We start from the raw sequence: 23052 nt of genomic DNA, 5'->3' as shown, positions 1-23052 counted from the left end.
ATGCTTTGTAGTTGTGTAAGTTGTCATAAATTGTGATTAGACTTAGGTATTTGAAGGATAGGTCATTATGAATGGTAACTTATTACTTGATACCTTTTCACCTTTAAAACACCAAACCAGCCTTCAGTCTTTCTCAATCATTTTCTATCTCTCTTCTTTGGTAAACCAACAACATTTCCGATTCCTCATCATCTAAAACTCTTCTTCCTATGAGTTCTTACAATCCATTCAGTCAGTCCTCTAGTTATTTAGAGCTTCTCAACAGTCAAGGAGAGTCACTTAACCAAGAAAACTCTCCTTATGAGAGTTTTCCACCACCTGGCCACAATGGTGCTTATGAAATACCTCCTTGGAGCTCTCAACAATCCCAGGATGCACCTCTTTCTCAAGAGACACCTGTCAGGAAGGATAGGAAGAAATGGAATCCGGCTGACGATGAAATTCTTATCTATGCGTGGCTGAACACTTCAAAGGACCCGATTATTGCAAATCAACAAAAGGGAGGAAGTTTTTGGCAAAGGGTTAAAAAATACTATGCAGAGTCTCCTCATGCTATAGCCAATGGTGAACAGGGGCTAAACATAAACTGTAAGCAGAGGTGGTTCAAGATCAATGAGTTCACTAACAAGTTATGCGGGGCTTATGCAGCTGCAGAGAGACTAAACAGTAGTGGACACTCTGAGAACGATGTGCTGAAGGTGGCTCACGACATCTACTTCGCTGACTATAAGACGAAGTATACAATGGAGCATTGCTGGTGTTTGTTAAGGTTTGAGCAGAAATGGCTGAACCTTAACGCTATTAACACCCCTTCACCTTCAGTCAGAACAAAGAGCAAACCAGTTGCTGCAGCTTCACAATCCGAGGCAACCCTCACTGAGCAAGACTTTGAGAAAAGGCCTCAAGGTATCGAGGCTGCAAAGGCCAGCAGGAACAATGCTCAGGGGAAGGCTCTTGCTGAGTACAAGAGCATGTGGGAAGTAAAGAAGGTGGATATGGCTGAAAAGGAGAAGCTACAGAAGCTTGGCATACTAGACACACTTCTTGTCAAACCAGAGCCACTTAGTGCAGCTGATCAAGTTATCAAGGATAAGATAGTGGCTCAGTATTTTTGAGATTGATGTATTGACTTAAGATGTAACTTTGTATTTCTTATTTTAGTATCTAAGTTTGAATTTCTGTTTTAGTTTGATATGTATTCAATTATGTCTGTTCTTGTTTCATCAACTCGGCTTTTGTTGCACTTTGAATTGCTATCTATATATTAATCTGTTCTCTAATTATGTTAAACTCTCCTTGTGTCTCTGATTGTGTCAATCTGTTCTCTGAATCTATATGTTTCAAATAAATCAGATGGGCCAAGACTACAGCTACTCTCAGCCTGATTCCTTAGATCAGTATGATAGATACTCTGAGGACACTAAGGACAGGGAAATAGAAGCTTTGATTCGGATGGATGAGGCTGAGAGTAGCTTCATCAATGCTTAGGCGACTCAATACTCTCCTCAACCTGAGGTTGAGTTCGGATTCCCCAAGGTATGCTACTGTGATGGTCAGCCTATTCTATCTTCAAGCTACAACAGAAGATATGTGGTTTAACATAAACAGATTATGAAGTGATTTGCTATGTTTTAACTGATTATGAAGTGATTTTCTATGTTATATATGTTAATGCAGGTTCTTCACATGTGGGAATGTTGATGATGGAGAGATGCATATTCACAAGTGGTGGGATGTAGCTGTCATGGAGGAGATAAGAGAGATGGACAGACAATGTGAAGTGCTGTCTGAGAAGGTAGATAACCTTACATTCTCGAGTGACTATGAGTCCTCACACATCAGTAATGAAACTGAGCAGAAAATAGTCCAGTTAGAGAATGTAGTGTTTGAGCTAGGGAAGACCAGAAATAGGTTTAGAAATGGTTTTGAATTGATGGTTTTGGTAATTGCTATTGTGGTAGCTTTACTAGGTATGGTGGTGATGTCTAAATAATTGATGGTTTGTATCCTTTGTTTGTATCCTTGTATCCTGTTTTTTTTCTATGGCCTTTGTATAAATTTTGGGGATCTGTTTGTAACCTTTTTGTTTCCGAAATTATCAAGTTCTTCAACTAAAATGATTGAAGTAAGACAGGTCGTTACTATATAGTCACAAGCATCATAGTCTTGAACATTTTAGTGTCACGGGTTAAGTATACAAAGGAGTCACATGGGAGTTATTATGATATTCTTCTTAAACAAATGAGTCACATGCTTGGAAATTTAACAATCACGGGTAACACAAAGCTTGTCATCTCATTTCCTATAAATATGCTTCTTTTGTAATACAAAACCAAACAAAAGAAATCAACACTTCACTTCTCTTTTTTCTATACTCGATTTCTTCTCAATATCAAAACAAGATCTCAAATTTTTTTTTTTTTTTAAATGGCATCTTCATCAAACCATTATCACTACCAAAGAGATGGTGCGGATAATTTTGATGCTTATTTTGATAATTTTCTCAAAAATTCTAATATCATTCAAGAACCAATAGAGCCAAAGAAACGGATTTTTATCCAGAGAAACCGGGAAGAAGGCCACAATAATCTTTGGAATGATTATTTCAGTGATACTCCAACATACCCGGACAATTTATTCCGGCGACGGTTTCGCATGCACAAGCCATTGTTCATGCGTATTGTGCAACGTCTCTCTACCGAAGTCTAGTATTTCCATCAATCCCATGATGCAACCGGACGGGCTAGTCTATCACCTATACAAAAATGTACTGCAGCAATTCGTCAATTGGCATATGGTACTGCGTCCGACTCAGTTGACGAGTATGTACGAATTGGTGCTTCAACAGCTCGGAAATGTTTGCATGAGTTTACCGCCGGAATAATCCTGTTGTTTGGCGATGAATACCTAAGACGTCCCAGACCGGACGACCTAGAAAGACTACTCTATGAAAATGAAAAACGTGGATTTCCCGGGATGGTTGGGAGCATTGACTGTATGCATTGGGGGTAGAAGAATTGTCCAACAGCTTGGAAAGGGATGTATTCACGATCAACTAGAAAACCTACAATCGTGTTGGAGGCGGTAGCTTTGTATGACATCTGGATATGGCATGCTTTTTTTGGAGCTCCAGGTACTATGAACGATCTTAATATTCTAGATCGATCAAATGTTTTTGATGACATTCTTAACAGTAAAGCTCTGGAGGTCAACTTCTTTGTCAACGGAAGGGAGTACAATTTGGCGTACTATCTCACGGATGGCATTTATCCAAAATGGGCCACTTTTATACAATCTATCTGGCTTCCACAAGATATGAAAAATTCTCTCTTTTCGACAAAACAAGAAGCTGTGCGGAAAGATGTTGAGCGTGCCTTTGGAGTCTTGCAAGCTAGATTCGTCGTTATTAAAAGTCCATCTCCTTTATGGGATAAATACAAAATAGCAAATGTTATGAGAGCATGCATAATACTCCATAATATGATTGTCGAGGATGAACGAGATACATACAGTTTCTGAAACATTGTTTCTGAATTTCAACACGGAGAAGATGTGGATCAAACATATACCGTCGGTGCCGCCAGTTTGGGTTCAAATATGAGCACTACGATTACTCGTCTTACAAAAATTCGGGATAAACAAGCCCATGAGCAGTTAAAAAGAAGATTTGATTGAGCTTATTTGGACTAACTTTGGACATCTTCCAGATAATGAAGATTAATTAAAAAAAATCTATTACTTGAATAAAATGTTTGTTTTTATTTTTGATGTTTGTATGTTTTATGTTTTTAATTTTTAATGTTTTAATTGTATGTTTAGTTTTTTTTTTCAAGTTTTTGTAACTTTGTATTCTTATGTTTTTAATGTTAATGTTATATGTTTTATTTAATTAAAACTTTAATATGTTTTTACTTATTAATTTAAATAATTAATTTTTTTAATTTAAAATATTATTATTTTATTCAGGAGACCAACTGTGATGGACATCAATGCTCATACCAAACTTAAAAAACTCTGAAAATAATCTTATTATATTTGAGGGACCAAAATGTGTTCTACACCAATGCCCATGCTCTAAGACCATGTGCATCGGCGTCTATTTGGACTGTCCCCCGGGATTTGTCTTTTAAAAATAAATCAAAAAAAGGCCCAATAATGAAGAAACGTATCTTTAACCACGACGTTTTTCGTCCGTCTACTTGGACACGTGGTAGGTTGTGATTGGTAGAAGATTTTGTCTAGGATTTTGTTTTTTTGATGTTTTTATGTTTTATGTTTTCTGTTTTTCATGTCTTAATTGTATGTTTTTGTTTTTCAACTTTAAATAATTAATGTTTAAACTTTAAAAATATTATTATTTTATTCGGGGGACCAAATACAAATAGACATCAATGCTCATACTAAAAATAAAAACTTTTCAAAATAATACTATTAAATTTGGGGGACCAAAAACAAGGGGATACCAATGCCCATACTCTAAGGGTCCAGAATCAAAATCCTATAGTCAAAAGTTTAAACCCTAAACTTTATTAGGTAAGCTTTTAAAAGTAACCTCAGTTTCAATAGCTCTGAAACCTAAACAAAGTATGTCAATTTCTTAAATTTTAAAATAATTCAGTCTATTTTTAACTGAGTTTTAAAATAATTGTATTCACAATAATTCACAGTAATCATGTATCAACGATCCAAAAAGAGAAACATTGAATAATTGAAAAGAAACAAAAAGGATACTCCTTTTAAGTTCGATCGCACTTATGAGTGTTTCTATTTCTCCTCTGCTTTATTCATGTGGGAACCAAATACGTGGTAACCACTCAAATCATCTCACACTTTTTTCAGAATCCATCCAAGAAAAAAATAAGTTTCAGATCCTCGTGATTATATTTTTCTTATTTCATGTATCTCATTCTCTATGTTCTTAATAATAATAGTACATTTATAAATGCGCACTCTTCTTTCACCGACCTTCCGACACGAAAAAGGCAAGTCCTTTTTTTTTGTTTCTCTGTCACTTCCACTTGTTCACCATGAATATGCTTTAATGGGTTCTTCTTCTGTTGCAGCTTTTATTAGATTATCTTTTGTTTTTCTCTTTTTCAGTTGGTAGGGTTTATGAACTTACTTATACATTCTCTGTATAAAACCTAGAGGGAAGTGTTAGATCAAAAACCCCTTTTTTAATTTTTGTGGGTGTTTCTACTTTCTTAATTTAGAAGGTAGACAAAAATGTTGGTGAAGTTTGGGTTTTTATTACTTGTGATCTCTTTTGTGTTTTTGTCTAATAACACTTTGGGACAACAAGATGATGATGATACTGCTGTGTACATTGTCTCACTTAAACAACCACCTAATGTTCATCTCTTTGAAGAACAAGAGCTTAAACAAACTAGACATAATCACAAAAAGTCCAAATTTACACCAAAACCTCAACCAAGGTATATATACTGATAAATTTTGATTCTTTTATTCTTGTCACTCGATTCTCTCTCTGTAGCTTTATTAAAACCCATTTTTGTGTGTGTTTTTTTTTTGTATAGGAACAATTCAAGGAAACGTCATGGGAGGTCAAAGATACCATCTGTTGCTCAATCTCATGACTCATTCTTGAGAAAGACATTAAAAGGAGAGACTTATATAAAGCTTTATAGTTACCATTATCTAATCAATGGATTTGCTCTGTTTGTTAACTCACAACAGGTATTATAAACACATGACTTCTTGATCATTGTAAGAACTAATCTTTGAGTATACTTGATATTGAGTTTCTTTAAGGCTGAGAAGCTTTCAATGAGGAGAGAAGTAGCAAACATAGTGTTAGATTACTCTGTTAGGACAGCAACAACTTATACTCCACAGTTCATGGGTTTGCCACAAGGAGCATGGGTCAAAGAAGGTGGATTCGAGATTGCTGGAGAAGGAGTTGTTATCGGTTTTATCGATACCGGAATCGATCCGAAACATCCTAGTTTCGACGACAAGGACTCTTACTCTCAGCGTTCATATCCAACCCCTAAGCATTTCTCAGGTATTTGTGAAGTCACACCAGATTTCCCATCAGGATCTTGCAATAAAAAGCTGATTGGAGCGCGGCATTTCGCGCAATCCGCTGTTACAAGAGGAATCTTTAACTCATCTGAAGATTACGCTTCTCCTTTTGATGGAGATGGTCATGGCACGTAAGTGTAACTATTTGGTCATGTCATATAAAAAACAGAGTTTGAAGCTTAAAAGATTGTTACTTTGGATGTATATATATATATATATATATATGCAGACACACAGCTTCCATCGCAGCGGGTAACCACGGCGTTCCAGTGATAGTTTCTAATCATAGCTTTGGAAACGCTAGTGGAGTCGCTCCTCGTGCATTGTAAGTAAAACAACAAAACTTGGATCAATGGTAAATTCTTTCACAAACTAACTTTTATGATTCTTTCTATATTTTAGTATTTCTGTTTACAAAGCATTGTACAAGGGTTTTGGAGGTTTTTCTGCAGATGTTGTTGCAGCTATAGATCAGGTTTGCAAATCAAGAAAATAAAATGTGATTAAAGATTTTAGCTATTCTTTCAAATTTTGAAGACTTAAAAATATAATGGTTGTAACATTTTTTTAGGCAGCTCAAGATGGAGTAGATATACTAAGTCTATCAATTACACCGAATCGAAAACCTCCTGGTGTTGCCACATTCTTTAACCCTATAGATATGGCATTACTCTCTGCTGTCAAAGCTGGAATCTTCGTAGTCCAAGCTGCGGGAAATACCGGTCCAGCGCCTAAAAGCATGTCTTCTTTTAGTCCTTGGATTTTCACAGTTGGTGCTTCCTCTCATGATAGAGTCTACTCCAATTCCTTAATCCTAGGAAACAATGTAACTATTCCAGGCATAGGATTCGCAAGTAAGTCCTCTTACCATCTCAAACTAATAACTTTCGATGATTACTGATTTGTAATTTTGTTTCTCTTTATAGTTCCGNCAAAGAACAGTTCTAGTTCTAGTTTTGGCAGAATCGGATTGTTTGGAAACACAGGACACATTGTTAATATTCCTGTAACTGTCATATCGAAAAGAGCTTGGAGCTAATGATAGATAAACACATTCTTCTTTTACCATTCAGTTGTTAAAGTTACATTTTTTATTTAATGCAATGTNATAGTACTTCTGTAGATAAGGATATGTATGTAGGTGAATGTCAAGATTATGACAATTTCGATCAAGATCTTGTCTCGGGGAATCTTTTGATATGTAGCTACTCGGCTCGTTTTGTTATCGGTCTTTCCACTATTAAACAAGCTTTAGATGTTGCCAAGAATCTATCCGCGGTTGGCGTTGTGTTCTATATGGACCCGTATGTTTTTGGCTTTCAGATCAATCCAACGCCTATGGATATGCCCGGAATCATAATTCCATCAGCAGAAGATTCTAAGGTGGGAAAATATATAAAGCATTTGTTTAAAGGTTTATATTATACATGGTTTCTAATGCACTAAGGACATGTTTTTCTTGCAGACTTTACTCAAGTACTATAACACTTCTCTTCAAAGAGATGGAAGCACCAAAGAAATTGTTAGTTTTGGAGCGGTTGCAGCTATTGAAGGTGGCTTAAATGCTAACTTTAGTGACAGAGCTCCTAAGGTAATGTATTACTCAGCAAGAGGACCTGATCCAGAAGACAACTCTTTTAACGACGCAGACATATTAAAACCGAACCTTGTAGCTCCTGGTAACTCTATTTGGGGTGCTTGGAGTTCTGCTTCAACAGATTCAACTGAGTTTATAGGTAAAGTATATACAAGTGATCAAAAACAGAGGATATTTATATAAAGTTACTAACTTTAGGATTTGAGTTTTGTTCTGTTTTCTCTGTTTAGGTGAAAAGTATGCTATGATGTCCGGTACAAGCATGGCTGCTCCTCATGTAGCTGGTGTCGCTGCATTAATCAAACAAACTTACCCACAGTTTACTCCTTCACAAATCGCATCAGCGCTTTCAACAACTGCTCTTCTTTATGATAATAAAGGCAGTCCGATAATGGCTCAACGATCTTTTTCCAATCCAGATCAAAGCCTCTACACCGCAACACCGTTTGACATGGGAAGCGGTTTTGTTAATGCAACCTCAGCTTTAAACCCTGGTCTAATTTTTGATACAAGTAAGTGTATTGTGTATATGCATATTAGGTCACACAAGTCAAAGTTTGATTTGTCATTTCAAAATGTCTCATATGTAGGTTTTGAAGACTATATGTCATTTCTATGTGGGATCAATGGCTCGGATCCGGTGGTATTTAACTATACTGGACTTCATTGTTCCGCTACCAACACAACGATCAGCGGCTTTGACCTCAACATGCCTTCGATTACTGTATCGACGCTCAATGGCACGCAAATATTTCAGAGATCAGTAAGAAACATAGCCGAGAATGAGACATATAATGTTGGCTGGAGTCCTCCTTATGGTGTTTCAATGAAAGTATCACCTGGTCTGTTTTCTATAGGCTTGGGAGAAACTCAAGTACTTAGCATAACCCTCAACGCGACAAAGAACAGTTCTAGTTCTAGTTTTGGCAGAATCGGATTGTTTGGAAACACAGGACACATTGTTAATATTCCTGTAACTGTCATATCGAAAAGAGCTTGGAGCTAATGATAGATAAACACATTCTTCTTTTACCATTCAGTTGTTAAAGTTACATTTTTTATTTAATGCAATGTTAAAACCATAGAAATGTCTTCAAACACAAGTAGCTAACTCCAATCTTCAAGCGTTTCCTCCATCTTTGTTGCCTTTGCTTGGAGAAGAAGGTAACTTCGTGGTTTCCTCTTGAGCTCCAGATGGGTTTGTAGGAATGTTAGGGTTAACCATTGTGAAAGGTGGGTACTTTGGGAAAGGCCAGCCCTTCAATGGAAACATGTGACTGAAGAATCCACCAATCATGGATTTTGCATTTCCGGACTTGATCTTGTTCATTGAAGATGAATCATCCATTAGGGATTGATCTGATTTTGGTTCTGAAAGAAGCTTTGGGCCGCGGAGTGAGAGTGCGGGTCGGGAACTAAGGAGGACGAAGACGAGTAGGAGAGAACAGAGCGAAGAAGCCTTTGAGATTTTCGACATTGTTGCTATGGTGTTTTTGTTTTGAGCTCTTGTGTTTTGTGATTGTGTGCGTGTTTATGGGGTTTGTGGATAATCTTATATATAAGTGGCGATCTTTGAGGTTAGAAAAGAGATGTGTTCTTGACGTTGGGATTCTACTTCTTACCTAAACCAGTTTTCGAATTAAAGCTTCATGATTTGAGCATGACCATGTCATGAGAGATGATGATCTATGGGTTTCTTCAATATTCATGTTTAGGTTGACAAGAACCAAGCTCATGGGCCAAAAGTATCAAAATCTTCAACAAAACAAATATAAAAATGTAAATCGGTTGTTGTAAATTTTATCTATTCTTTTTCCATTTTTTTTTCTATTACATAACATGCATTATGCATATGTTTGGTCATCTTATTGTAAACATGACCATGTAAATCGGTTGTTGTAAACATGCATTATGCAAAATATGTCTTGTGTAGGGCAAAGATGTCAATTTTTGAGATTCTCATTATGTGTGACTCAATTTTTGATGTAAGAAAATTATCCTAAATATCTAAAATCATCACCCAAATCCTAAAATTTTTGATCGCTTCTTAAAATTTTTAGCAATAATACTTACTCGCAGATAATAGAATTATGATATCTAGTAGTAACCCAACCCTAATCATCGTAATTATTTTATGAATAAACATAAAAGAAGAAAGTTTTACTAATAAGAGATCACTTGAGAATTGAGATACACACAAAACAACACTCATCAAGAAACAAAGAAGTAAGAGAAAGAAGAAGAAAAACAGGGGAACGAACGAAACACGTGTGTATGTTTTCAGGGAACGACTGAGGGAGCTGCAGTGGTGGAGCAGTATTTATTAGATTGGACAAGACGACAGATTGACGCGGCGGAGATGATGAGCATAAGGATTACACCGGCGAAGGCGGCCATTAATGCTCCGGCACCGTGATCGCAGTAAGTGGCGAATCTGTCACAAATCTTCTCCCATCTCGCGTGTTTATTCCCGTTCTTCCCTACCTCCGCCATGAACGCCGCCGCGTTTGCTGCCGCCGAGATTAGAGTCACGTTCAGCTGTTTTTTCCAATGAGAAGAAGTCAAGTCAGCATAAATATGAGACTCTCTTCTAACATTTATTAAAACGACTCCAAAAAAAAAAAAGTGAAACTTCATAATTATTTCTAAACACAATATTGTTAAAATTTTCGTGAAACTAAAATTGTATATTTTGTCTCTAAAGTCTTTTTCCTTTATAAATGTGAATTAAATTAAATTTAAAATAAATAAATATATTAACCCCAACTAGTTGGTTTTTATAGTCGTGAAAATGTAAATATTTATATGTTTACCATGTCAAGAATTGCGACAGAGAGAAGACGAGAACCAGTGAATTCCATTTTCCCTCCAAATATCTGAAGAGCAATCATCAACAAGTTGTGGAAGCTCACCATTGCATTAGCTACAACAAAAAACCTTTTTTGTTTCCCAACACCAAAAATTATCAGAAAAGATTAGTCTCAAAATCAAGATTTAGAAAGTCTTAGAATGTGTATTTGAAGAAGCTTGCTTACACAAAAGCTGGTGTGTGGTCGAACTTAGCAGTGAAAGTAGCGTTGATTGGAGTGTTTCCAACTTTTCCCACGACGAAAGTCTTTGTTTGTTTGTTTAATCCCATTACAATGGCTGCAGATAACGTGGCTGAGAAGGCAAGTAATCTCATCCCTAAGAGTATTTTGCAACTCTTTTCGCTCGTAGCAGCCGATGCGAGCTTTGAAACCGCCATTGTTTTGAAGATGATGTATGATGTAATTGGTTTGTGTGTGTTGTAATGTGTGTAAAGAGAGTGTTGTGTTATATATTGAGTTTATTTTTGAGTGTTTGTGTTTGGTCTTTTGTCTGACCATCTAACTTTGGGAGGGTTAATTTTAGGTTTTGGTGGTTGTGAAGATTCAGTGAAAAAAATATCAGATATGATTCCCATTTTTTTTTGTTCTGTGGCAAGTTAACTTACTCTTGGGACAGTCTCATCTACCCACTTAAACCTGTCTTGACTTTTTGTGGAAGTATAAACTCAATTAGCTGATCGCGTCTGCGTTTAGTGTGTACCTTTTCCAGTGAATCTACAACTTCAAATATTTTAAACAAAACGATTTGAAAAATTTAGATGCCAAAAAAGGAAAAATCGCATATTATTATTTTTGGAATTTTTTTTTTCTGATAAAAAAATAAAGAATGTGAATTTTCTTCTTTCACAGAAACGCAAAGTTAAAGGTAGAAATTGCAGTTGAAACAATGTGAATCTTATGTGATTTTTAATGAATTACAGTTGGAACTTGGAACTTTTGGTTTGCCAAATCGGATAAGTTCCTTTTTGTTTTATTTTTTCTTCATAATTTTTCCCCCCAGAAAAAATGGGAATCTGTCGTGATTTTTTTTTCATGTAAACACAAACATGCAGGCCGAAATTGCAATTGAAGCAGTAAAAAACCCTAAATAGAAAAACGTTTCTGCAATATTGAGCTAATTTGTAAATTTAGAGCTTTCATTCAAAAATAAAATAAAACCCAAATTCCATACCGGGACCAACCGGTGTAGAGAGATGAATAACAAAAGGATATGCTAAATCATTACATCATTACCGGTACACGCGAATTTTCTTAAATCTAATTATTAAGAAAATTTGTATGTTGTGATTTTTGTATTTTATTTTAATATCTTTTGATTAATATTCAGATTCTATAATTTTAGATAGATTACATTTTTTTTGTTTTTTTGTACCGGTTAGAATTGGCTTAACATATCTCGTTAACTCATCATTTGATATCAAACTAAATAATTTTATGTATTTTAGTAGACTAACCCGTAAAAAAAAACTATATAAACATATTTATTTAAACAGCTTTAACCCGCTTGCTAACATGATCCACAAGTATTTTTTTTAGTAAGTGAAAAGTATCTAAAATATTTAAATTATAGATACTAATTTTTTTTACAATTATTTAAAGTTTGTTTTTTGATATTAATTTAAAGTATGATTATATTACAAATAATAACTTCAAGCAGTGGCGGAGCCAGAATAATGGATTATGGGGGTCATATATTACTAATGAACAAAAATTATTGGAGTTTTTATTAAAATCTTAAGAGATTATATAAACACAAAAAAACATTGTATTGAAAAATAAAAAATGAGGGTAAAAAAGGGTAGTGGAACTTCAGACATGGGTGTCAATTCACTAAAAACAAACAAAATTTGCCATTATTTGATATATATGCAAGCCTAAGCTAAAAATTTCATAAATTTTATGGGTGTCAACTGACACCCCTCTTCTTTCACTAGCTCCGCCACTGACTTCAAGTTTTGATATTTATTTAAATGGTAAGGGTTTAATTAAGTAAATTTTACAAAAAGATGTTATTTTGCTAAATATACTTCTGAATTAATAATATGGGGGATATATGTGGATAATATTGATAAAAATATTTTAATACTTATCTATATTATTTTTTTTTTTAATTTAAAAATATAAAGAAAAATACAATTTTTTTTAAAAAACTTAAGAATATAAAATCTTTTGAGTAGATTATTTAAGAAAATACTATAAATGTGAAGTGGAATAATTTTATTGTACGTAAATTATAAAAACATATCTATTTTACACTTTTCACTAGATCAAGAGATAGATACGAAGAAAACAATCTGGCACATATATATCTTCGTAGATATGTTTTATCTTTTTCAAATATCAAATTTTATTCTATATATCTTCATTAATCTTCATTTTCACATTGATAAATAATATACTTTGATATTTTTACCAACTAAGTTTTATGGTTCTACTAGAATTTGTATCCGCGCATGCACGAGATTTTAATTTAACCTTTTCTATCAATATAAATTATTGAACTCAAATATAATCATTCCAACTTTTGAGTATAATTCTATAGAAACACTGAACTTACTTTACTAAGTGATATACAACATATATATATTATTGAAGATAATATTTCTTTGTGACATCTATTTGCGTGAGATTTTATTTAAAATTTTTATCAATAAGAATCATTGAACATAGATATAATTATTTAAAAATTAAAAGAGAAATCTATAAAAATGCCATACTTATTTTATTAATTTACATATAATATATATTGTTGTAACATCCACGAACCAAACTCTGCATTTTGGGGATGAGTGTCGATCGACACCAATGGTGGTGTCGGTAGACACAAGTAATTTCTGGTTCGACCAATTCGATTTAATTGTCGATTTGGGTCGGTTTGGTTTAAGAAAACCCCTAAAAACCGAATATTTAAGGGGGAAAGTTGACCTAGTCGTGGGTTTGGTTTGTTTCTGTCGCCGCTTAACAGAGAGAGAAAAGAGAGAAAAATGTTCTTGTGGTTTTTGGGAGAGGTTGTGAGATTTCTTGACTGTTCTTGAAAGATTTGAAGCTAGGAGGGTGTTAGAAGCTTGCTAGGAAGGTTGGATTCGTCGTGGTTGGTCAGAAACTTCCTGCAAAGAGGTGAGTGCATGACCATGACTGATCTAAGCCTGAGTTTTCCTTTGTCTTGCTTGTTTGGTGTTGTTGTGGTGTTTTTTCTTGCTTGTTATGGTTGCTATACGGTTCCTACGGATTCATATGGCTTTGGGAATGAGATTTGGATGGATTGGAGGTGATGGGAAGCGAGATTCGACTCTCGGTTTCGAGCAGATCGCGTCTGCAGAGTCAGTGTCGATCGACTCTAGGTGGGTGTCGGTCGACACCATGGAGCAGCATCGATCGACACCTGTAGCCAGTGTCGGTCGACACTTGGCTGGTGTCAGTCGACACCTCCCTTCTAGTGAAGACGATACTTGCTTCTTGGTTTGTATGTCTTGTTTGCTGATTATGTTTGACATTGGTATCTCAGTTACTTGTGTGTATAGCCTAGTAGATGAGAGGATTTCCTCACTGAGTGTTTATTCAAATACTTATGCATCTCAATTTGTGTTTGTGGTGCAGGTAAAGGCAAAGTGTGATCATGGAATCAAGACAATGAAGAGGAGGATGTTCTAGTGACTCGATTTGTTGTTTTCTGGCCTTGCTAGGTTGCTAGAGTTGGGTCATTAGAATGTGGTTTAGGTTGCTGGTTATTTGATTCATGATGTTTGGATTATTGGTGAGTTGTCATGATTTAATATTGGTTATTAAATTAATATTGGTTATGGGAGTACTGGTTATTATTGGTTAATGGTATTGTTTATGTTATCCGATGTTTTGTGTTTTGTGGTTAGGTGGCTAGTGGGTATAGGACCACTAGTTTACACCATAATTATTATTTATTATATATTAAAAAAACGGGTTGGGTCATTTCAATTGTCTAGTGTCACAATAATGTTTTTGGGGGAAATAAACAATATATTACGTGATAACAAAAAATGACTTAAGAATCTCACTGGAAAAATAAACAATATTGTCGACAATCTCCAGACCTTTTATCCTTAGAAGAGTTCATTCCATATTTATATCCCATGAAAACATCTTTTTAAAACTTCTAACGTTGAATGTAGATTGTTGATCTAATTATAGAGACCATTTTAACATATCGATATCACACAATAAATGCAAATATACAAAGTTTCATGAACAGTTTTAGTGCTATGTCGTTGTAATGGAGTTGTCCAAGTGGATCATCTAACATAATAGAGTATCCGACCAAGTAAAGAATGTCTAAATGGTGAAACATTTAAACCCGAAAATGAATATCCAGTCACTAATCCAAGTTACATATTTTTCTAAAACCTCATATGTTATTTGCAGATGTTAATTTTGTGATGCAACCTCAGCTTCGTCTTCTCAAAAAAAACATATTGTACTTTAAATATGTTGTTTTGCCAATATTTTGGGTTAAAATCATTTGACAAAATTGATGAAGTCTCAAGCTTGTTTTATATATATATTAAAATTGTAGCTACACAAATCACATGTCACTTTTTGTAACGGCTTACGTATCATTTTTCTATATTTTCTGACCACTAATTTTCTTTTTATAAAATGGATTATTTTTTCAAAACCTTTCTCATAGTTTTCTCAAAAAAATGTGTGACCCTTATAATATCTTTTTTTTAGATTAAAACTTTTAAGTTGAGTTATATAATTAATTTTTTACTTTTGACTTCAATTTTATTTTTCTGTTTAAATTTTTATCAAATTATAACAATTACATAAGTTTTTTTTAACTCCACCATGCATTAGAATTTTATTTCCATTCTAAAACTCATTAACCCATTCTAAATTTTAGGAATATGATCATTTTTTGGTTATAATTTGAATAATAACATTATTACTAAAACAAATTCATAGTATTATTTTTACTATTTTAAAATTTTTATTTATTTTACTTAATTCATTTTATATAGTTATTAATTTTATTATTTACCAAAAAAATATATTATTCTTCATACTATTTTAAAATTTAATTAATTTTAGTTATTTTTTTAATTAGTTTTTACTATTATTAATTATATATAATAAATAAGTAATTAATGATTATTTAAAATACTATTTTTTAAGCAAAAACAAAAAAAAATATTGATTAGATGGATGATGATGTGGAGGAAGCAGAAGAGAGAAAAGTAAACTTTATATATATATATATAGATTTACTATAAAATGAGAATCTCTTCACATAATTTCTTACAAGCTTGATTTAAACATCAAGAGCTCTGTACTTGCTTTCTCTTAATTATCTCGCTTAATCAGTTATCAAATAAAAAATAAAAATGAAGAGCTCTATGGAGTTTATCTCTACACTCTTCTTCCTAGTCCTACTTGGTATACAAATCTATCTTCCCACTAGCTATAAACAAATCTATTGAAATATACAAATTCTTTTGGTTATACTCTTATTGTTGATATGTTCTTATATAGGTGTGATGAAGATGGTTGAAGGAAAACCCTTACTGTGCGAAGCCCAAAGCATCAACTTCAGGGGATTTTGTGTGAAATGGAGGACTTGCAAGAGAGTGTGTATCAGCGAAGGTTTCCCTGATGGTCAATGCGAAGGATTCTTAATCTTCAGCAACAAATGTATGTGCAGGAAGCCTTGTGCTCTTTAATTCTGCCCGCTGGTTTAAAAATTGCTAATCGCTAATTGGGCAGTGAGGATTGATCTAGCGCCTAGCGAATAAATCGGAGATTATACGGAATTTAATTGGAAACTAGTTATATATATTATTTTATTAAATTAAATATTTATGTTATATATATATATATATTTGTTTTGTCAAAATCATATTTAGCTTATATTATATGGGTTTAATTAGCTCTGGCCAAACATATTTTTGGTTTCAAACTGAATTTTTTTTTTAAATTGTTGACTTTAACGATTTTCAATGCCTAGTGACTGAAAAATCGGGTTAACGATTAACTAGTCCGATTTGGTTAAAATCGCGGCGAAGAGCTACCGTTCAACTATTACAAACAAAGATTCTACCTAAATCAAATATTATACTATTATGAATACTTTAATTTATTTGTTAAAAAAAGAATAATTTAATTTTAATCCATCACTAAGAGTCTAAGATATCTATACATGTATTCAAAACTAGCTTTATTTTATAATATATGGCTACTAAGCTTTGTTCGATAAAATTAACATTTTTATATTTTTTTTATTAAAAATATTTTCATAGAATTAGAATTGACAAGTGTTAATATCTTTTTGATAAAATTGACATGTATCACAATTTTATTAATGAATAAATTTGAAATAAAAAAACTTTATATAATAAGATACTTCGTATAAATAAATATAATCTAGTTATAGTGAACCACTATTGCCTATTGGACTTGAACCTTGTCGTGACTCGTGCAGCCTCGGAGTTAGAATGGCTGACTCATTTTTTGTGGTCTTCGGGTCTAAACATCGGTTGTATTTTCAGCCGCTGAAGTTGCCATGTGCCTTTATTTTTTTTAATTTCATAATTAAACGTAACCTTTTTTTTTCTTATTCTAATTATTCAGGATAAATCTCATCTAAGTTTTGGAAAAGGTGTTAATCCACAAATAAATGTTTTTATGGAGCATTCAAGTAGACCGAAAACAAAGACTCATATTTAATTATTTATATATAAAAGAGGAGTAATTACGTTCCAAAAAAATTGATTTGCGGATCAAAAACTGTTTCCCGACATGGTTGTAACTTGTTTTTTTGGAGTTTGGAAACACGTCTAAGCTGACTAAACCGGTTCATATATCAACTAAAACCCATACTAATAATATATGTGGTTGCATGAGATGTACTAACGGATGCGATTATACCAACACTAATACACTAGATCCCATCAAAATTCCACAATTAAACGATTTAGATGACAATAGTACTAAATGGATAAACTTCCCGGAAGTCCTCTTTTTACCAAAGAAAAAAGTTACTGGTCCACCACTATGTGGTTAATTAATGTAACTTAAATGATGTTAAATTCATGATTTTTATTACTTAATTTATGTTTGATTTTGCATAATAATAATTTAAATTTAAATGATAAAATGATTTAATTTTGCTTTTTTTTAAAGTTCTTATAAACTAATTTTTATAATTTTTCTTTTAGACATAAATAACTAAATTATAGTAACTACATCAAAAAAATCTAATAATCTCTAACTTTAATACCTAAATAAAGTAATTTGTTTAACTCCATCGATTTACCATCATATTCATATTATCATATATACTTTAAAAAACTCAACTCGACAAATTTGTGTAACAGATTTATTCAATTCGTTTAGCATATCATAATAAGCAATTTTTCTATAAATAACCAGAGTTTTTGTCGGTTCATATAACAACATACATGAAAAAACACAACAAATCTGAAAACAATTAACTTAAGAAAATGGATAAAAAACAAAAAAGGAATATTAATAGGAGGATCTGGAGACTCTGTAACGGCTAGTTCCAAAGTACCGTTTCTTTAATTAAATACACGCTCTGACACATTCCATATACACACACACATTCACACTCTCACAGAGATAGAGAGAGAGAAGCTAAAAAAAAAAAAAGCACACAACTTTTGTTGCCTCTTTCTAATCATCTTCACTCAGATCACTTTATCTCTGATTTAGGGTTTTTTTCGTTGACTGTAGACTATTTGAGAAGAGAGGAAGAAGAGAAATCGCCATGAACATCTTCAAGAAGAAGACAACTCCTAAAGGTAAAACAAAGAAAGCTGATAACTTTGTTTCTCAAGAGATTTAGTTTTTTCTTCCTCATATCTGACTAAATTGCGAGTAATGGTATTGATTTCTGTTGGTGAACAAACTCAATCTGGATATAAAAATTGGATCTTTTAAGTGTTTTTGTTGTGTTAAAAATTGGATCTTGCTGTGTGGGTTGTTCTTGTTATCCATAAAAGGGTAGGTAGATTTCTTAATTAGATGTGTAATTTAAGTGTGCGGAAAGCTCGAAATTGGAAACCCTGATTTAGGTTAGCTTTGTGGAATTTTGTATTGAAAAGTTGTGATTTTTTATTTTGTGATTCCGCAGATGCTCTTCGTACCAGTAAGAGAGAGATGGCTGTTGCTACACGAGGTATGATGTTGTATAGGTTCCAATCTTTAACAAAGTTTGGTTTTTTGACTTAAGTAGATTGCGTTTTTGATCTGTGTCAATCTATTGCTACTTTAGTAAACTGATTGGGTTGAGAGTGAAGAATGCTTTACCTTACTAGTTGTGGTTGAGATTCACCAATGACGCATACATATTACTCTTTGAAGCAACCTTTCTTACTAGCCAATTTCACTGAGATGCTGTTTTCGTATCTTGGTCTGTCCAGCTTTTTTTGGGAATCATTCTTATTCCTTTTAAAACCAGAATTTATCAAAGAGAAATTTTGATTTCACGATTCTCATCATCAAAAGTGTTGAAATTTGGCAAGAACTAGTGATTGGTATCTGTTCTTGATGCTTTGGGACTGTGTTGTTAATCGTATGAACTCTTTCTTAGCATCTGTTCTGTCTATTTATACCAAAAAGCATTATCAGTGTAGAGCTAAGCTTTTATTCTGTTGTGACTTACTTGATATCCGTTGCCATCGCAGGTATCGAACGGGAGATTACATCTCTTCAACTAGAGGTAAGTTTAATTGAACTGTGAGCTTGTCTGACTTATATATCCTTCACTAACATTAAGTCACAACTAGGAGAAGAGACTAGTTGCAGAAATCAAGAAAACGGCTAAGACTGGAAATGAGGCAAGTTCTTCATTTCAATTCTTTTCTTTTCTCTCTTCCTGTTTCATCTAAGAACCTCATTGTTAATTCTCGGTACTGTTGGATTATTCATAGGCGGCCACAAAGATTTTAGCTCGTCAACTTGTTCGACTGAGGCAACAGATTACTAACTTACAGGGAAGCCGTGCTCAAATCAGGGGTGTAACCACTCATACACAGGTTTGTTTTCCTTTTGTTCAACACCAGCTAAACTAATACTTCAATTTATAGTAACCTGGTGTTAATATAAAGCTACATTTTTACTTTCATTTAGGCTCTGTATGCAAGCACTTCGATTTCATCTGGCATGAAAGGTGCTACCAAGGCTATGGTTGCAATGAACAAGGTAAGTGTTAGTTTGTTTCAGTTCTAAATACTTAATTTCATTGATATTCTGATGAACTAGGTACATTAGTAATTCATAACACTTAACTTCATTCCTACTATATGTTTTCAGCAAATGGCACCAACGAAACAAGCCAAGGTGATTAAGGATTTCCAGAAGCAGTCGGCACAGCTAGACATGACGGTAAACGAATACATCTCTTTAATCCTAAGTGCTTACTTAATCTAATGAGCAACAGGTACAGAGTAGTAGGCAGGATTTGGCTTTCTTTAACATTTGATTGGTTTCTTTGTTGTTGGATTTGCAGATAGAGATGATGTCAGAGGCAATCGATGAAACACTTGACAAAGATGAGGCAGAAGAAGAAACAGAAGATCTTACTAACCAGGTTCTTGATGAGATTGGTGTTGGGGTTGCATCTCAGGTCAGGTTTCTCTGAACTTAAGGCAAAGTCTTTCGGATTCTTAAGTAAGTCAAAAACTAAAATCTGTCTTCTCTTTCATTTGTTTTAAACAGCTATCTTCAGCTCCAAAAGGTCGGATTGCTACAAAAACAGCAGCTCCTCCCACATCTACTGCAGCTACTAACAAGTGAGCTCATGTCATATATATAAGTTCGGCCAAATCAAAATCACAGTGTTATAAAGGAAAATATACCTAACCGTTAGTTTAACTTGCAGCTCTGAATCAAGTGATGTGGATGAGCTTGAGAAGAGGTTGGCTTCGCTACGACGAATCTGAGATGTCTGAAGAAAGAAAGAAAGAAAGAAAGAAAGAGAGCAGCTTCCTTCCTCTTTTTTGTTATCTCTGTAAAAATCTGCTGAAACTTAAGCTGTTTGATACTAAGATTGGTCATCAAAAACACTATTAAGTATTTTCGGAACATGTATACATATTTTACTATAGAGTTCCTCCTCTACGCTTGATATTCAGTATAATAAGCATGTTTATAGATAAATAAGTGATTTGCTTTTGTTTAGTAATCGGTTATTCAACGAACAACATGCATTGGCTAAATTATTCTTTATTTGTTTCTTACCGTTTGTATTTATCCAATATGTAATTTGATCACCTATTCATGAGTTGAATGTTTTCGCCTATGAGGATCTCAACACCAAATATCCCTACATATTAAAAGGTAAGCATTACAGAGCTCAGAACATCTTTAATTATTTAACCCTCAAAACATTTAATTATTTACAGGTCTGTGTCATTGTATTTATATTAAAAAAATAAAATAAAAAAACCCAAAAAAGGAATTATTTTATTTTTGGTTAAACTTTAAACCTACTACGGATTAATATTTTTGGTTCTAGAAAATATTCTTTGATTTTCAAAATTCACAATCTCACCTTATCTCAAGATGTAATGCATACAAATATATTCTAAAACGAAAATATAATTATGTTGATGATTTTGTAAATCTAAAATATACAAATCTTTTTCATACTTTTCTGTTGATTTTAAATAATTCTTTAATTAATATCTTATTATATAAAGTTGGATTTTGAAAGTTAGCCATTAACAGGATTTTGACATGTGTCAAGTTATCAATCTGAGATTTTGACATGTGTAAATATTTAATAGGAAGAATTTGATTACAACAAAAAAAAATATTTTGTTTCAAAAAATATTAATAATGTAAAAATATAATTATCAAAAATTACAGAATTTATTATAAATACAATTTTTTTTCGAAATAATTATAAGGAGATTATATATATATCATAGAATTCGAAATTATAATATTATTTACTTATTTTTAATTTTAAGTTATTAATTCTACAAAAAATAGAAAAATAGATTAAAAAAATATAGAGTTAATTATTAATTCAAAATTTTGTAAATACTCACTTCTATATAAACATAGATCGTTTCATATTTAAATAATTTATTCAAAAACACTCCTTTCAACTTTGTTTAATTGGGAAACAACAGTGGATATTACAATGTTTAATTTATTAAATGGCTTTGTTTAATTTATATACTTCTTCCTCAAGCTCTCCATTAAGAAAGGCGGTTTTCACATCCATTTGGTGAAGCTCCAAATCATAATAGCCACCAAAGCCAAAACAATTCTAAGAGAATCCTTCTTTGAAACTGGAGAGAAGGTCTCTTTATAGTCAACGTCATCTTTTTGGGTGAAACCTTTGGCAACAAGGCGAGCCTTGTATCTTTCAATGTTACCTTTCGAGTCGCGTTTAGTCTTAAAGACCCATTTAGAACCAACGTTTTGAAACTGTTTGACAACTCTACTAATTCCCAAACATTATTATCACCCATAGATTTTATTTCTTCTTTCGCGGCAATAAACCATTTTTCAGAATTGTCACTTTCCATGGCTTTTCGGAATGTGTTCGGGTCTTCGTCAATGCTTAAGTCACATTCACCTTCAACAGCATAAACCACATAGTCATTTGAAATGGCAGATATACGGTTCCTTCCAGATCGCCTTAATGGTTCTTGTGGTACACCATTTTCTTCATGAATAGCGATAGGTTCATTAATTGTCCCTTCATCTATTGGGATTGGTTCATCATCATGTTGTTCTATTGCCTCATTTGACTGTACTGAAACAATAGGAACAACAACCTTAGGTGTGACAACAGGTGAAAAAACTTCAACCTGAACTTCTTTAATGTCCACCTTTCTTGGTTCACCACTCCCACTAGTTTGACCATTTTCAATGAACCTAGCATTTCCCAATTCCACTATTCTCGTACTATGCTTAGGACAATAAAATACATACCCCTTTGATTTTTCCGGATAGCCAATAAAGAAGCCACTGACAGTCCTCAAATCAAGTTTCTTTTCATGTGGATTATATGGCTTTACTTCTGCTGGACATCCCCAAACATGTAATTGTCTTAAGCTTGGTTTCCTTCCCGTCCACAGTTCAAAAGGAGTCTTAGGAACTGCCTTACTATGAACCCGGTTTAAGACATACATTGCAGTCTTTAATGCATATGTCCACAACGAAAGGGGTAAAGAACTATTACTTATCATGCTCCTAACCATTTCCATTAAAGTACGATTTCGCCTCTCAGCTACACCATTCTGCTGAGGAGTACCAGACATTGTATACTGTGCACAAATGCCTCTACTCTCAAGTAGCTTTGCAAATGGACCAGGAAATTGTCCATTTTCTGTGAATTTTCCATAAAACTCACCACCTCTATCAGATCTCACTACTTTTACTTTTCTATCTAATTGCCTTTCCACCTCATTAATGAATATCTCTAGGATATTCACAGACTGAAATTTTTCATGCAGAAGATAAGTATAACCATAACGTGAGTAATCATCAATAAAGGTGATAAAGTATTTTTCACCGCTTCAAGATGGA

The 23052-nt window shown here is 33.4% G+C and overlaps 5 protein-coding genes and 1 pseudogene across 5 annotated transcripts; 4 read left to right on the top strand and 2 right to left on the bottom strand.

Moving 5' to 3' along the window:
• On the top strand, window positions 210–1115 carry LOC104763122 (glutathione S-transferase T3-like). The gene has a single exon (XM_010486539.1). It carries the CDS (start codon window positions 210–212, stop codon window positions 1113–1115), a length of 906 nt encoding a protein of 301 aa, XP_010484841.1.
• On the top strand, window positions 4795–8724 carry LOC104763121 (annotated as a pseudogene).
• On the bottom strand, window positions 8664–9163 carry LOC104760464. Its single transcript, XM_019240191.1, has one exon. It carries the CDS (start codon window positions 9117–9119, stop codon window positions 8763–8765), a length of 357 nt encoding a protein of 118 aa, XP_019095736.1. The 5' UTR covers window positions 9120–9163; the 3' UTR covers window positions 8664–8762.
• Window positions 9782–10952, bottom strand: LOC104760465 (CASP-like protein 1B1). The gene is made up of 3 exons (XM_010483387.2): window positions 10678–10952; window positions 10456–10579; window positions 9782–10180 (listed from the first exon to the last, which is right to left on the bottom strand). The coding sequence occupies exons 1-3, from the start codon at window positions 10887–10889 to the stop codon at window positions 9923–9925; spliced, it is 594 nt and encodes a 197-aa protein (XP_010481689.1). The 5' UTR covers window positions 10890–10952; the 3' UTR covers window positions 9782–9922.
• LOC104760466 (putative defensin-like protein 9) lies at window positions 15824–16289 on the top strand. Its single transcript, XM_010483389.2, has 2 exons — window positions 15824–15921; window positions 16018–16289. The coding sequence occupies exons 1-2, from the start codon at window positions 15870–15872 to the stop codon at window positions 16203–16205; spliced, it is 240 nt and encodes a 79-aa protein (XP_010481691.1). The 5' UTR covers window positions 15824–15869; the 3' UTR covers window positions 16206–16289.
• LOC104760467 (vacuolar protein sorting-associated protein 2 homolog 2-like) lies at window positions 18102–20613 on the top strand. Its single transcript, XM_010483390.2, has 10 exons — window positions 18102–18305; window positions 18638–18682; window positions 19191–19225; window positions 19293–19343; window positions 19437–19541; window positions 19636–19707; window positions 19819–19890; window positions 20015–20131; window positions 20224–20297; window positions 20387–20613. Exons 1-10 carry the CDS (start codon window positions 18272–18274, stop codon window positions 20445–20447), a joined length of 666 nt encoding a protein of 221 aa, XP_010481692.1. The 5' UTR covers window positions 18102–18271; the 3' UTR covers window positions 20448–20613.

Source organism: Camelina sativa, chromosome 18 (assembly GCF_000633955.1).
Source record: "Camelina sativa cultivar DH55 chromosome 18, Cs, whole genome shotgun sequence".
Lineage (NCBI taxonomy): Eukaryota > Viridiplantae > Streptophyta > Magnoliopsida > Brassicales > Brassicaceae > Camelina > Camelina sativa.
This window is presented reverse-complemented; position numbering and strand designations above follow the sequence as displayed.

Coding starts and splice junctions, on each gene's coding strand:
- LOC104763122 (XM_010486539.1), top strand. CDS start 210: ATGAGTTCTTACAATCCATTCAGTCAGTCCTCTAGTTATTTAGAGCTT.
- LOC104760464 (XM_019240191.1), bottom strand. CDS start 9,119: ATGTCGAAAATCTCAAAGGCTTCTTCGCTCTGTTCTCTCCTACTCGTC.
- LOC104760465 (XM_010483387.2), bottom strand. CDS start 10,889: ATGGCGGTTTCAAAGCTCGCATCGGCTGCTACGAGCGAAAAGAGTTGC. Junction 10,580..10,677: donor GACCACACACCAGCTTTTGT/GTAAGCAAGCTT, acceptor GAAACAAAAAAG/GTTTTTTGTTGTAGCTAATG. Junction 10,181..10,455: donor CTGTCGCAATTCTTGACATG/GTAAACATATAA, acceptor TGGAAAAAACAG/CTGAACGTGACTCTAATCTC.
- LOC104760466 (XM_010483389.2), top strand. CDS start 15,870: ATGAAGAGCTCTATGGAGTTTATCTCTACACTCTTCTTCCTAGTCCTA. Junction 15,922..16,017: donor CTTCTTCCTAGTCCTACTTG/GTATACAAATCT, acceptor GTTCTTATATAG/GTGTGATGAAGATGGTTGAA.
- LOC104760467 (XM_010483390.2), top strand. CDS start 18,272: ATGAACATCTTCAAGAAGAAGACAACTCCTAAAG. Junction 18,306..18,637: donor GAAGAAGACAACTCCTAAAG/GTAAAACAAAGA, acceptor GTGATTCCGCAG/ATGCTCTTCGTACCAGTAAG. Junction 20,298..20,386: donor TCTACTGCAGCTACTAACAA/GTGAGCTCATGT, acceptor TTTAACTTGCAG/CTCTGAATCAAGTGATGTGG.